At 46.4% G+C, this 14,768-nt stretch overlaps 1 protein-coding gene across 2 annotated transcripts in view; it reads left to right on the forward strand.

Moving 5' to 3' along the window:
• The window catches only part of DEAF1 (DEAF1 transcription factor), a 519,741-nt gene that overhangs the window by 121,957 nt on the left and 383,016 nt on the right, over positions 1-14,768 (forward strand). For both annotated transcript variants that reach the window (XM_078682816.1, XM_078682815.1), the window contains exon 4: positions 3,321-3,467. In XM_078682816.1, the coding sequence (XP_078538942.1) occupies positions 3,321-3,467 (147 nt within the window). The remainder of the gene's footprint in view (positions 1-3,320; positions 3,468-14,768) is intronic.

Below are 14,768 nucleotides of genomic sequence, written 5' to 3' on the forward strand. Positions count from 1 at the left end.
CAGTCCAGTCCGAACTACCAAGCCATGTTTTTCCTAGACCGGAATCAAGCATCCAAGGACCGGTTTCTGGCTATCAGCCTTCTTCAGCCTGGATAGCTTGACTCCAGTGGTGTGGAGAGCCTGGGACTCACGTCTGAGCATACCCAGCCCACTCGGGGTGAAAATTGCAAAAAACACAGTTGATGGACAGAATGTAGAACAATGTCTTACATTCACCCCAGTACAAAGATCTGGGCCTAAATCCATCGTTTTTTTGCACTCCACACCACCCTAGGTCAGACAATAGCTATATGCAAATCAGCCTTGACCCTGTGCCTCATGGGAATAGTCCAGTCCGAACTACCAAGCCATGTCTTTCCTAGACCGGAATCAAGCATTCAAGGACCGGTTTCTGGCTATCAGCCTTCTTCAGCCTGGATAGCTTGACTCCAGTCGTGTGGAGAGCCTGGGACTCACGTCTGAGCCTACCCAGCCCACTCGGGGTGAAAATTGCAAAAAACACAGTTGATGGACAGAATGTAGAACAATGTCTTACATTCACCCCAGTACAAAGATCTGGGCCTAAATCCATCGTTTTTTTGCACTCCACACCACCCTAGGTCAGACAATGGCTATATGCAAATCAGCCTTGACCCTGTGCCTCATGGGAACAGTCCAGCCCGAACTACCAAGCCATGTCTTTCCTAGACCGGAATCAAGCATCCAAGGACCAGTTTCTGGTTATCAGCCTTCTTCAGCCTTGATAGTTTGACCTCAGTGGTGTGGAGAGCCTGGGACTCACGTCTGAGCATACCCAGCCCATTCGGGGTGAAAATTGCAAAAAACACAGTTGATGGACAGAATGTAGAACAATGTCTTACATTCACCCCAGTACAAAGATCTGGGCCTCAATCCATCGTTTTTTTGCACTCCACACCACCCTAGGTCAGACAATGGCTATATGCAAATCAGCCTTGACCCTGTGCCTCATGGGAACAGTCCAGCCCGAACTACCAAGCCATGTCTTTCCTAGACCGGAATCAAGCATCCAAGGACCGGTTTCTGGCTATGGTGGATTCAGGAAGGCCCATGATGCGGAGGTTGCTCCGGTGGGAGCGAGCCTCCAAATCTTCATTCTTCTCCCGAATTATGGCCAGGATCTTATCCATCTGGAGTAGCTTCTGCCTATCCTGGGTGGCCTTGTCCTCGGCTTCAGACACCCTGGATTTCACAAGGAGAAGTCTGTTGTCGTGGGAATCAACACGAGCCTTCACTGAGTCGAGGCGGGTGGATAGTTGATCAAGCTGGGAAGCAATGCCGGTGACGGGTAACTTAACCTCAAGCATTATCGCCTTGAGGTCGTCATCTCGGCTCGGGGTGGGGGGGGAGATCCATCGTCACAGCAGAGTCGGCTCTGTCCGAGCCCGCGCCGTCCTGGCGTGAGGATCTCCTGAGTTCGAAGGCAATCTTGGGCTGCTTTGGGTCTGATTTCCCCATAGCGATGTGCAATTCTGGTGGGCACCAAAACACGCAGGGTGGAGGAAGAGCTGGCAATGAGGGAAGATTAACCAGCAGTTAGCGGCTAGGAGCACAGAGTCCAGCGGGGAGCACAATCCAAGAAACCAGGGGGGGACAGCTCCAGCAGGCCTATGGATGCGTCCCCCACAGCACAGCGCGGAGCGCAATTTAAAGCCAGAGATGAGTAAAGGGAGCCTGCAGAACAGTCCTTTGCCCAGCCGCCACTAGCAGGGGATGAGTAGAGGAAGACTGGAGCACAACATGATGAAGGACGCCCCAGGCAAGAGCAGCAGACAGGAGGCACCGGGGCCAAGGTGGACACCACGACCAGGACGCCCGGCTGGGCGCGAAGGAATAGCGCTCAGTCTCAGGGAGCAGCTTTGGAGCGTGTGGCACACTGTGGGGGCGTCGCGCCCAGGTTGTAGGCTGGAATAAGGCACCCGCCCGGCCTCAGGCAGCCGCAGCAGGGGGGCCGAGGGGTGCACCAGTGGGCAGTGTAGTGAAGAACAAGGCACCCAGGAGGGCCCGAGCAGGGGCGGATGAAGAGGGGCCCAGCGACTGCCCGCCGGGCCCAGCAGCGTCTAGGAGTCCACCCGCGAGGGAGCCAAAGCCAGGGAGGTTCGCCCAGATGAGTGGGCCCACGCAGTGTAGGGGCAGAGCGCCGAGGAACAACCAGAGAAGCCAGACACGTTCTGGGGCAGCCGAGTCAGCTTCAGGTACAGGCCAGGAGGAGCGCTGGTCGGGGAGCAGCAGGAGTTCCCCCCTCATCCCCTCTCACCCCCGCCGCGCACCTAGGAACAGGCCACGAAGCTGGAGGCCAGAAGACTCAGGTGGGCCTCCGCGAGGCGCGGATGAAGTAGCGCCCAGGGCGGCACGGCCGCAAGGGCAGACGACCCCCTCAGTGCCGAGCAGCAGTGGCAGGGCAGAGTTCAGCGGCCGGCGCACACCAAGGGGGGGAAGCACCAGCCAGGGGAGCGCGGCTCCCACAGCCCAGCCCAGGCGGCGCCGCACCTACGCAAGGCCGGTGAGTAACGCTAGGCCACAGCCAGGCCGCGGCGCCACCGGACCAGGCCGCTCAACGAACGACCCCCAGACCCGCCGGCGATCTCCCCCAGTGGTAGCGTCGAGTCCTCGGCGTCCACACCGCCACAGAAGGGCCCCGCAGGCTATAACAGCTCCGGCGAAAGCGGGGGCAGCCTCCTGTGCCAGCCACGAGGCCGGGATCATAGCCGGAGGGGGTACATAGAAGCACCAGAGTGGGATAGGTTGGTGCGCAGTGCTCCCCCAAGTCAGGAAACGTTGGTGTAGTGCGGGTAAAGTTGCGATGCCAGCAGGTTTATGTCGGATAGAAGAGCTTGGGCGGCAGAGCCCAATTAGAGTGCGGCCATCTTGCAGCCTGCCAAGCCACGCCCTTTTGCTTTGCTGTTTTGTGATGGAATGGATGGTTTATGGTGAATGCATGTTTTAGGAGGGTAACGTTTTTAGCTCTTTCCTAGGAGGAAGCTAGGTTGTGGAAACAAGATATTATATTTAAGACTGAAATGTGTGATCCCAAGTGGCAGTGGGTACCAGCAGTACTCACCTACTCCCTTGTCAAGAACCCATCTAGGCTATTCCCCTGACCCCCCACTCAATTAAGATCTTGCATAGAGGGGATTAGAATAACATTTAAAGATTCTCATTGCAATAAAAGCAATACTTTAAGCACCTGTATCCTATAATACCTGAAATTTCATTGATGGAAGTGACGTGACAGATTGGTTGTTATTCTGAATTCTCTGCTTTGTCTCTCGCTCCTTTCCTCTACTTTATGTTCTCTAAAGACCCACAGTCCCCCACAACTCCACTGACATCTGGAGAAGAGAAAGATGGCTCAAAGTACAGCTGGGACCCGTCTGTGTATGACAACGAGCTGCCCGTGCGCTGCCGGAACGTGAGCGCCATTCTCTACAAGAACAGGCTGGGCTCAGGTAAGGAGCAAGAGCTCGGCGAGTAACGCCTTGTATCTTTTTCAAGTCCCAGTGTTATCCCAGTGATGGCATAGCAGGAGCAAAGAAGCAAAGTATGCTTACTTGGCCTTTGATAAAAGCAGAAGAGTCTGAAATCCTGGTTTACTGTTCTGACCAGTGCCTGCTATAAGAGTCTAGAGGGGTTCATCTCACGGAGACCCAGCAAACCATCTGTAGATTTACTTATGCATATTCTATCAGTCGATATGTTCAATATCCAGAAATAACACCCTCATGGGTATAGTTCTTAGCCTGCGAGGTTAACAGACATGGGGCAGGCATTTGTCTTCTCTTTAGAAAGTAGTTGTCCCTTCCTTTTTTCACCAAACTTTACCAACAGATTTGCAATTGATGGCACTATTTCTCCTTATGCAGTTAAACTCCGTTCTTCAGCACAACATCTCCAGAGGAAGTATAAGTGAATGTAGTGTACTTTTAAAGCAAATATTGCTCCACCATTTATAGTTTTAATCGTAGTTGGGCTTCAGAAAGTAATTGCAGCAAAAGACCCACAGGGCCTGGGTATGCTGCCTGCATTCCCTAAGGGCCCTGCAATACCTCTCCTATTCTTGACCCGAACATGCTCTCGTGGGCAGCCAGCAGCACATCAGCTGAAATAAGACCATCCCTGGCATTTAGGAGCACCACCACTCCTTCAGTAGTCCAGAGGTGGACGTTGGGACCAGTGGTGGCTATCTGGCTGATTGGATCATGTAGCAGTCAAGCTTTTGGTGCGGCGCAGCATATTGTTCCATACAATGCAGTAGAGCATAATCAATTAAACGTACAATGATCACTCTAACAGTAAAAAGGACATTTACAGAACATCAGGAAAAAATAACTAATAAGCACATGTAGCCACTATAAAAAAGACATTTCTAGATATAACTGTAATGAACAAATTAACCTAATAGCTTCACCAAGGAGTTACAGATTTTGGGCAGTTTTTAGGAAGACAGCATGTTTTTTTTTGCTTTCCTGTTGCACCTGAGCCTTGCCCCAGTCTCACAGGATCCACTGAACTCTCTCCGTACTGGATTTCATCGGTCTAACAATCTCTGAACAATGCCAGCCTCCGCACTGAGTTTGTTCCCTTCACTATCATATCGTATTTATTCTTTCATCCCTGCAGCGTTTGGCATGTATAGAAATGTTGGTCTCTCTGATCCTCTGACTCTATCTCCATGTTCCGTATTTTGTGTGACTTCACCTGGATTTCTTTCCCATTGCCTTTCCTATCCATCTGTGGAATAAGGGTGAACATTTCAGGAAATGTCTTATGTCTGTTGTCAAATGTTCTGTGATTAGGTAAAATTACTTTTCTCCTGTCTTAAGGTTCGACTCTTTTAAAAAATATTTATTATTAGAAAACATGGTACAATAAAATTAGGTAAAATACTATAACCTGGCATCATTTATAAATCTAGATATTAATCATTATATATTCCTAAATCAAGAAGAAATCATTAATATTTCCTTGGAAAAAAATAGAGTTCATTCAGTTCACCTTGCCTAACTGATCATGCTATTTGTTAAATTGACCACAGTGACACGTATTGCAGTAAAACAAAGCTCTTTATTCCCACATATGCAGCACCACCATCCCGGGCAGCAACCAGATGCCAATTGACCAGTGTGGAACTCTCTTATACTAACCATGCAGATTTTGACGTGCCAAGACAATTTAGGGCTGCAAGGTGACAAGACACTATTCAATCCTTGAAACAATCAATTTTTTAACAGAACCCCATATTTCGTTCAACTAATGCCGATGTTCTCTGGCTGCCAAAATAGACCTCCCAAGCCTACAATAATCCCTAAAAAATCTCACCAAAATCGAAAGCTAGAAGGTTCAGAATCCAACCATCATTTTGCTATACTTGGTCAAGAAACAAATCTTGCAATAAAAACTACTCCTTCATATTCTCTCTGGATTTCAGTCATCGTACCAAGCATAATTAAACTAGCTGTCTTTGTAAACTAGACGCCTATCACACTGGCAATTTGCTTAAAAAAAATCGAAATTCCTGTATTGTATGACAAATAGATGAGGGCAGCTCCTTTGTGGCCACAGCGAAAACACTGAGCCTGAGTTATGATTCCATTGATGGAGCCTTTTGGGTGTGTGATAAATTCTTGAACTGTTTTAAAATGAAATGTTACATTTTGAGTTTGGAGGTGTTAACACAGATCTGTCCACATAACATGCCATTGCCCACATCATCTGCGATTACCATCTCCTGTAGCCTGTAGGACCATTTGTTCTCCAGATATCTCATATTGCTTTCTTACCACTTTGTGAATATCATATATTGCTTTTAATTGAGCCTTTCTTGCTTGTATTAATTAAAAAATTATGCAGAGGTATAGGTTCGAAATCTAGATTGCTTGAGGTTAATTGGTTTAGAAAATGCCATATTTGGAGAATTTGTACAAACCCAAGCGAGATCTAGAAAAAAATATTCAGAAGTGCTGAAAGAGTGTGGCGAGTTGGTACAGAATAACTAGCCCAATTCACATGGGTCAGTTTGAAGCCAGACGTTCGTTCATGAATCCATGGAGATCGCAGTGAGAGTTCTGTCATTTGAGATTCTCATATATTGAGTATACTTGGCAATCTTAAAAAGCTTTATGCATTGTTGATATACAGACGAATATACCCAAAGTGTCTTAAATCAAACATGTTTAAAGTATGAGGGTTCAAAAGTTTAAAATGAGGGTCTGGCTTCTACACTACCTAGGTGAAGATCCCTGAGGGGACATTCTTCTTTACGGGTACGTAACAGCCCAGTAGTAGGCCCTGAGATCGGTCAGGACCCATATTCCCGATCTAATGGCCATTTTACATAACATAGTGCACTACAAGGTTTCTTTTTTACATCCCCATATAAAGCTAGACCAAGTGAATTCAACTTCTGAAAGATCTCTGCAGTGAAAAGTAAAAGTACAGAAAGAAATAAGTGTAAGACCTTTGGGAGACAGACCATTTAGATGGTGTTAAATCTACCCATTAAGCCTACAAGTAGTCAGTTGCACTGCTGCATTTGAGTCACAGAAGTACAGAGGCTGGTAGTTGAGTTTGTAAACCCAATCAGTCTCCAGAGAGATGAAAACACCCATCTTTATTCCTGTATATAACATATGGATTGACTGGAATATAACAATTCCTAGCTATCATGAAGGAAAGTTTCAATTCTACTAAAGACACGGAGTATAGGATTATGTATGCAAGTCTTTCTTCCTTTAATTTTATCAGCAGACAAACACATTATGACAAAATAACAGGACTACATTCCTCATGAGTCCTGGGTAAACAGTAAACACCGTAGCACTGTCCACCACCCATGTCGCCATAATTCCACATAAAACAGCCTCCAAGGAAAGCTCCTTCCTCCTTCTTCCTGCACAGATCACTCTGAAGACAAGAATTCCATCAATATTCCTGTTATTGGTCCATTCCTAGAAAAAAGAAATCTTTTCAAAAACTATCCAGCACTTCGGCATAATACCAGCAATACAGAATACGATTACACTTTATCATCTCAAAGTGTATACTTATATCATTTTATTTTATTTATTTTCATTTTAAAGGTTTTATATAGCGCTGGCTAGACCTGGAGGTATCAGAGCGCTTTACATGAGCATCAGATCATACTTACAGGTTACATCGTTACAAAGGTTACACAGTTATTAGATCATGGAAACATAGTTACTTGTAAGGTGAGGATAAACAATAAGCACACATACGTAAGGGGAAAAGCAGGCAAGGGGAAAGATTTAGGGGAGGGGGGAAGGAGTTGGGGAAGTAGACAGTTAATGAAGGCGAGAAAGAGGAGGGGAGGGTGAAGGACACCGCAAGGAAAGAGGAGGGGAAGGGTGACTGGGACACAAACCGGTAGACGAGTCAAAGCAACGTCCAAAGTCCAGTAAGCTGTGATCCCAGGGGAAGTGGTATCACTTCCCTATCTCTGCTGCGGGAGGCTCCCTTTACACAGTGGACTCTCTCAGAGGGGTCTCTGAGACTCCAAGGCCTTCATACTGGATCCTTCCCCAAAAAGGGGAGAGGGAGTGCTTTGGCAAGGGGTGCCATACCATACCTCAGCTGTGAGTGGCTTCCTTGGCACAGTGGACTCTCTCAGCGGGTACGCTGAGACTTCAGAGTATAAATATTGGATCTTTCCTCAACAAGGGGAGAAGGAGTGCTTAGTCAAAGGGCACAAAGGACAGGGGGCTAGGCAGACTAGCAGGCAAGGTGGGAGATTCAGGGGAGAGTGGATAGGAGCTAGGAGCTAGGGAGGAAGACAAAGAGAGAAAGAGTACTAAATGGGAACAAAATTAATTAATGAGTTATTATATAGCGCTGGCTAGACCAGATGGAATCAGAGCACTTTACATGAGGTACAATAATGTTGCAATTTACAGATAGGACGTAGTGACGAGGGCAACATTTGCCCAAGGTCCGGCTGGCTCGGTGACGGCAGGGAGGGGGATTCCACAACCCATCTTCTCTTTAGCTATATGGTAGCTCCACCGGACATCAGCCAAATCGCTAGGTCTCCACAGACTGGGGTAAGTTCCGCATGTTCCAAGTCCTGATGTGGAGGGCAGGTTAGGGGATAGGTTCAAGGTCTGGTCAATGTCCAATTGTTGTCCCAGGGAAGTAAAACAACATGTAGGGGTCCACTGTGGATGCCATCTTGGGGTCAGGCAGGGGACTGTACGGTACACTGGTGGCCATCCTAAGGTCAGGCATCAGGCAGTTAAAGTCAATATCCAGGACAGCGGCCACCAGAAAATAACATCCAGCGTGCACACACCATCACACGCACAGACATGCATAAGCACACACCAATGTGAGCACACCCTCATATGCACACTGATGCTCACAGACACGCACATAGCCAGAAACATCCAAGAACATAAGCACACATAAAATTCCAAGCACTTATACAAAAACACCCAAATACTTGCACACGCAAACACCATCATATGTACAGACATGCACAAGCACACACAAATGCGCTCACTCGCAGACACGCACAAACACACAAGCACACATACAGAAACTATCAAAAACACAAGCACACATACAATCACATCCTCCAGTACAAAAATACCCAAGGACGTACACACAAATACATGCCCACACACACACCATCACACGCACAGATATGCTGTTAATGTCCGGTTTCATTTTGAGCGGTGCGTCCGAAAGTACTGAGTCCCCCTTACTCTTTTTTGCTGATGTAGTTTTCGATTCTCTGTCTGCCATTTTTGCTGTAGTTTTCCTGCAGGTACCCCCAAGTTGTGGTTCTCGTGTACTGGCTTGCGTTCTGTTTACAAGCTACCCCAATCCCCGGTTGTTGTGTAGGTTCATCCGCGCTTGGCGAGGGTGCTAAGTAGCTACTGCGCTTTAGGCTTCCGGGAGATGCAGAGTCTGCCTGCTGTGGTAGCGTCTGGGCCTCTACCCTTGATGTCAAAACCTGGCTCTTCGACAGACCCCCTCCTTGATGGAATGGAACCTGCACCCCCCCCCCCCCCCCACCCCTAGCCCCTTGAGACCCTTACGGGTGAGTAATCGCGCTTTAACAAACCCCTGATTGATTGATTCATGTGACCACTCTTACTTTATGGCAATGCACTGCTGGGCTACGTGCTCAGGATATCCTTATGTCCACCATTTTGGAGTCAGGCAAGCGTGTTTATAACGATTCGAACAACAAGGGGTGCACAGCTGACTGTGCTTATGGTGTCAACAGCTCCGTTATAGATACATCAGGTGGTCGCTTACGTTGTTTGGTGAGTTGGAGTACCGGTCCGAACCTTATCACAGGCTTTGTTCGGTAGGCGCCATTTTGCGATTCAGTTCTCGGCGAATGCCAGTTTCGGTTTTGATTTCGAGCTTCTGTTTCAGTTGGTCCCACTTTAAACACACACAAGTCTCATTGAGTCGCTACAGCCCTGGTTAGCTTATAGCATTAGCTTATATCATTGAAACGCATAACTTCTGATTCTGGTGCCGTGCAGAACATCTCACTCGTATATGCCACTTCTCCCGCCACTTTTGTGATTCCTGGCGATCTTAGGCTGTGTGTATGCATGCGGTACCTCGACCAGCTCTTTGGATGTACATTATTTCCTGGCTCTAGTGCACAATAAGTTGACGAGATCACCCCCCAGCACAGGGCTGTTCTCGATGAGAGGCAGTCCTATGTCTGTCTGCGTTGCTGCTAATATGCTTGTTTTGCCACAGACACACGAGCACCAGCCGGAATGAGCTTAAAATGCTTGGTGTACCTCAGCACTGTTTTGGTGGGAGCTCACATCCACGGGTGGGTGATGGTGAGGCAATGCGCTTACGTAATGTCTCCACTGGTTTTGGTTTCAGTTTGCGGGCACCGCCATTTTGCCTCCTGCGTCCCGCTCTCGTTCCTGAGACATCATTTTGGATTTCTTCCTTCTTAGGACACCGGAGGTAGTTGCGGTGGAATCCTCAGTGGGAGTGACCCTTCCGATGGACAAATCTTTAGTCGCTGCGCCTCTGCGTCCTTAATAGAATTGAAACTCTCCTTCATGATAGAGAGGACATTTTGTATTCTGTGTCAGGACTGGAGGCTCAGATTGTGCAAGTATAAACCTACTCATGTCCAATGATGCAACACTTGTCACCGGTTTGAAATAAAACTTCTTAATTGTAGAATCAGACAACCAATTGGTCGCATTAAAGATGTCCTCCAAACGAATTCCAAAAGCAAAAGGTTTAGAGACCATGGCCCCCCTTTCAGAGTGTGCTCCAAACATTGAAGTATCTATGCCAGCTTCATACATAATCCACTTCACCCATCTTGCAATCGTCAGAAAAGAAACTGACTTGAAGGGTTTTTTGATTGCTATCAATAGCTGTCTATTACCAGGAGGCCTTAACTCATCCATCACCGATTCATATCTTCTGATGCACCATACAACACACAATTGTAAGTTATCCGGGAATGCCAGGTAAGGGACCACCACGGTATGCAATTTGGTATTCCTAGTAATGGTAAGATGACTCCTTTAGGGGAAAACATTCTTGCGGACACACCTAAGGCCCTTACATCTGAAACTCTCTTACATAAAATCAGATATAAAAGCATGGCCAACTTATCTGATAACTGTTTCGTAGATACAAATGTGTTATCTGGCCACTTCCTTAAAAAAATATAGCCAACGTTAACATCCCATGGACATGAGTATCTCCGTTCAGGAGGAACTGATCAGCATACTCCTCTTAATAACATGCTAAGGGGTACTCTCATATCAGAGCTTAATTATTTGGTATGTGATCAGCTCAGATTGCAGACAGGAAAGTTTTGATTGTGCGGAATGCCACGCCCTCTGCTACCAATTCTAAAATTGAGGACACAAACGACATCTGTCCACAAGGGATCGAGACTCCATCCCACTCACCAACGCTCTCAACTGCACCAGGCTGAAACGAAGCTAGGAAGTGTGTTCCTAAAGTCCTCTGACTTCCCTGTGACTCCTGTAATCCACCATGCCATTTAGTGTAACATCCCCTCCAGAACTAGAGGGTGCAACCTGCCATGAACATCTTGCAGAATGTACCTATTCTGGGGAAGTAGAATTGACATTTCCCAAGAAAGTTCAAGAAGAGCTGGCAACTATGCTTGAGACCTCCAAAACAGTGTCACTAGGGCCACCGTCACTTTCTGTCTTCCTATCTGAGCCTTCAGTCTGGTTATTATGGAGGATGAGGGAAACACATAACCTGCAGTCTGACTGGAATGCTAAAGAAAGGCATCGGTCGCTTCTGCCATCGGATCCTTCCTCCAACTGAAGAACCCCAGAAGTTGAGCATCCAGATGTGTTGCAACTAGATCTAATTAGAGTGAGCCCCACCATAACATCAGTTTGTCGAACACCAATGGGTCCAATTTTCAGGAATTAGAGTCCCTCAGGTATCTGGAATTCCAATCCACTATGGAATTCCTCCTTTCTTGAAGATATTCTACTAGGATTAAGATGGTGTTGTCCAGGCAAAATGCCAAAATACCCTGGTTAGGTCCTCCGGAGCTCTGAACCTCGTGCACCCCCTAGGCGATTTCTCTACTGGACCACTGATATATTTTCTATCTGTAGCAGAATGACTGATAACACCCTGAGACATAAGGAGCATGTAAGACTCTCCAGACAGGTGATGTGTAACAGACTTTCCGAAAGTGACCACAAACCCCCTGTGGTGATGTCTCTGCACCGGGCTCCCTAACATGATTTGCTCGCATCCAGCTCGATTATCACATCCGGCACCAAACCAAAATTGGCCCTGCTGTTTCATATTTTATATTGTCTGGCCATCAAAAAATTCTACTCTAGCATCCTGAGATAAAATGATCTCTGCCGCAAAGGCTCGGCATCTGTGTGAGCTGCTTTGAACCATTGCAAGGCTTTATAGTGGAGAGGGCCGGAAATATCGCCTGAATCAAAGCTGTCAAGAGACCCACTCTCCTTGCCAGGTATCTCAAGGAGATCTAGTCTTGGTTCAACAAGCTTGATATTCCTTGTGAACGAGAACCATAATTTTTCTGTGGGACACGCAGTGTCTTAAACATGGAATCTATGATAAATCCCAGAAAAACAATAGTTTGTGTGGGGTTACTGACCGACTTCTGCACATTGATAACAAAAACCAGTTCCTGCAAAAGCAACTGAGCCAAGGTCAGATCGTGCTGTACTCAGTCCACATCCTTTACCATGAGAAGAATGTCTTCCAGATAGACATGGGGTCTCCAATATTTTCTGCAATAAGAGCTACTCATGTTAAATGAAAACCACCCTGAGCTACTAATATTGTTAATAAGTTAATAGCTACCACATCAGGCAAGATTATTTTTGTGGCTACGACATGTAAGATTACCAGCAGTTATCACCTTGGTGCAGGGTTGTCAACAGTAATATAAAAAAGGCCTCTATAAGGGGAGTAATACACAGGTATAGATGGCTGCAATGCCCATTCCACCAAGGTAATAATATTGGTAATAAGTGTCACCAAACACTCGTATATCAAATATCAGCTTGAAATATATTTTGGAAATTCAATAATTTTTCTCCAAAGATCAGCTTGCGAATTCTGAAAATACGCACTTTAAATTTTGATATACATATATTAATTCAACCAAGCAGGATCGTCTGATTTAGTAGGTCCGGCTGCACAAGGGAGAGCTACTTACAAGTAGCTGGTGAGCTACTAGTAGCTCACAAGCTCCTCATTGGAGAAGCTTGAGATAGACTTTCAACCTGACCTCTCTGGAGCACAGTAGTTCAACTACCGGTTACAGCATTGTGATGAAGCACCAGGAAGAGACCGAGAGTTCGAACAGCAGAGCTATGAACTCATACGCCTGTTGCTGCCACTGATATTGCAAGAATCTTCTGTGAGGGGTGTATTTTGGAATGGTGAAGTACACGTCTTTTTTTTTTTTTTTTAAATCTGTTTATTGATTTTCTTTAAAAAGTACAAAAAAGAAACATCAATTGATAACCATTAACTGAGACCATTGCATCCTCACATACATCGTCAGTTCTTACATAGTACATTTCCCTTGTTTACAGCCGCTTTCTCAAGGGCAACATATATCAATGTAGTAGTAAACATGTATTTTTATGCAGTGTTTAAATTTACAATCCCTCATCTGTTTCTAATGTTCTTATATAATCCGTAAAGAATCTCCAGTAATCCTTCGACCTGGATCGGGTCGGTAGCTCCTCCTCATATGTCAAAAGCCTATCTCTGCATCTAGTCATATCTCGTAACCATTGGGACTTTGTAGGCGCATTTTTACTGTTCCAACATTGCGCAATTTGGCGTTTAAGCTAACAGCAATGATACGGCACAAAATTTGCGTTTTTCTGCTTGTACTTGTGTTAGTAGACCCAATAAGCAGGTTCTCACAGAGCATTCTATTTCCACCCCTACCATACAATGAGTTTGGCTGTGATTTCCTTCCAAAATTCTTGTATTTTCGTACAGCTCCAAGCTAGATGTACAAAATCAGCTCCATCCCCCCCACACCTTTTGCATGTTGCCTCTTCTTGTAAGCCATATCTTTGTAGTTTGACTGGTGTGTAATATGCCTGGTGTATATATTTGTAGTGTATGATGCGCAAGTTGCCGTTGGCAGTGAGTATTTGTACTAATGCACATGTTTGTTGCCATTCTTTCTCCGTTAGAGGGTCTACTAGCCATGAGTCCCATCTCGATTTAGCCTTATCGGTATTATATGGAATTTCTGCCTGTGCTGTTGAGTATAATCTTGATACCAGGTGTGATGTATCTGAGGTCGTTACTATGAGCTGTAGTGTATTTAGGCTCTCCGGTTCGCAGGGGAAGGTTGGGTATAACTTCTGCATTGCTCTTTGCAGTCTGTAATATGTAAAGCGGAACAGTAGCGTCTTGTTTTGGATGTACGTCAGCTCCTCCGCCCCTCTAAACTCCCCTTCATGAAAGAGATCTCCCATTTTGTCAATGACTACCTGGCGCAGTAGATCCATACCCACCGTTTCACCAGTGACTGATAATTCCGGATGATGGTGTAATGGCAATGCCGGCGCATATAGTGGGACCTTATGTGCCAGGTGCCCTAGTTTTTGCCATGCTTTTGCCGTGGTGTCAACAGTATTTATGTCTTCTCCGTGTAAAGGCGGTCGTCTATGGGTCAGAATTGCCGTCAGTGGTATTGGCGCCGGGTCACCCTCTTCCACAGCTGTGTGTGTAGGATATGGCACCCTATGGTACCAGTAGGCAGCATACTGTGCTTGGGCGCATAAATAATACAATAAGAAGTCCGGCACCCCAAAGCCTCCCCTGTCATAGGGCAGTGTTAGCGTTCTGAGGTCTATGCGTGCCTGTTTGCCCGCCCATATCAGCTGTAACACTAGTGATTTTATGTGTTTAAAAACCGCCCCTGGGGTCGGGATGGGAATGTTATTGAAAAGGTAGAGGAATTTAGGCAGGATATTCATCTTTACAATCGCAAGGCGATCTGCTAACGATAGTGGTAGGTGCAACCAGCGTTTAATTTTGTCCTCAAGCTTTGAGATAGTACGTCCATAATTTGAGCGTATTACCACTTCCGGGTTTCTATGGTACCACACCCCCAGGTATCTTATAGGGTCAGTCTGCCAGTCTAACCGGAATTCAGTTTCATGAGACGTGGTCGTGCTTGTCAGGGGGATGTTTGATGATTTAGACCAATTTATGGCCAA

The sequence above is a fragment of the Lissotriton helveticus genome, chromosome 3_1 (assembly GCF_964261635.1).
Source record: "Lissotriton helveticus chromosome 3_1, aLisHel1.1, whole genome shotgun sequence".
In the NCBI taxonomy this organism is placed as follows: Eukaryota; Metazoa; Chordata; class Amphibia; order Caudata; family Salamandridae; genus Lissotriton; species Lissotriton helveticus.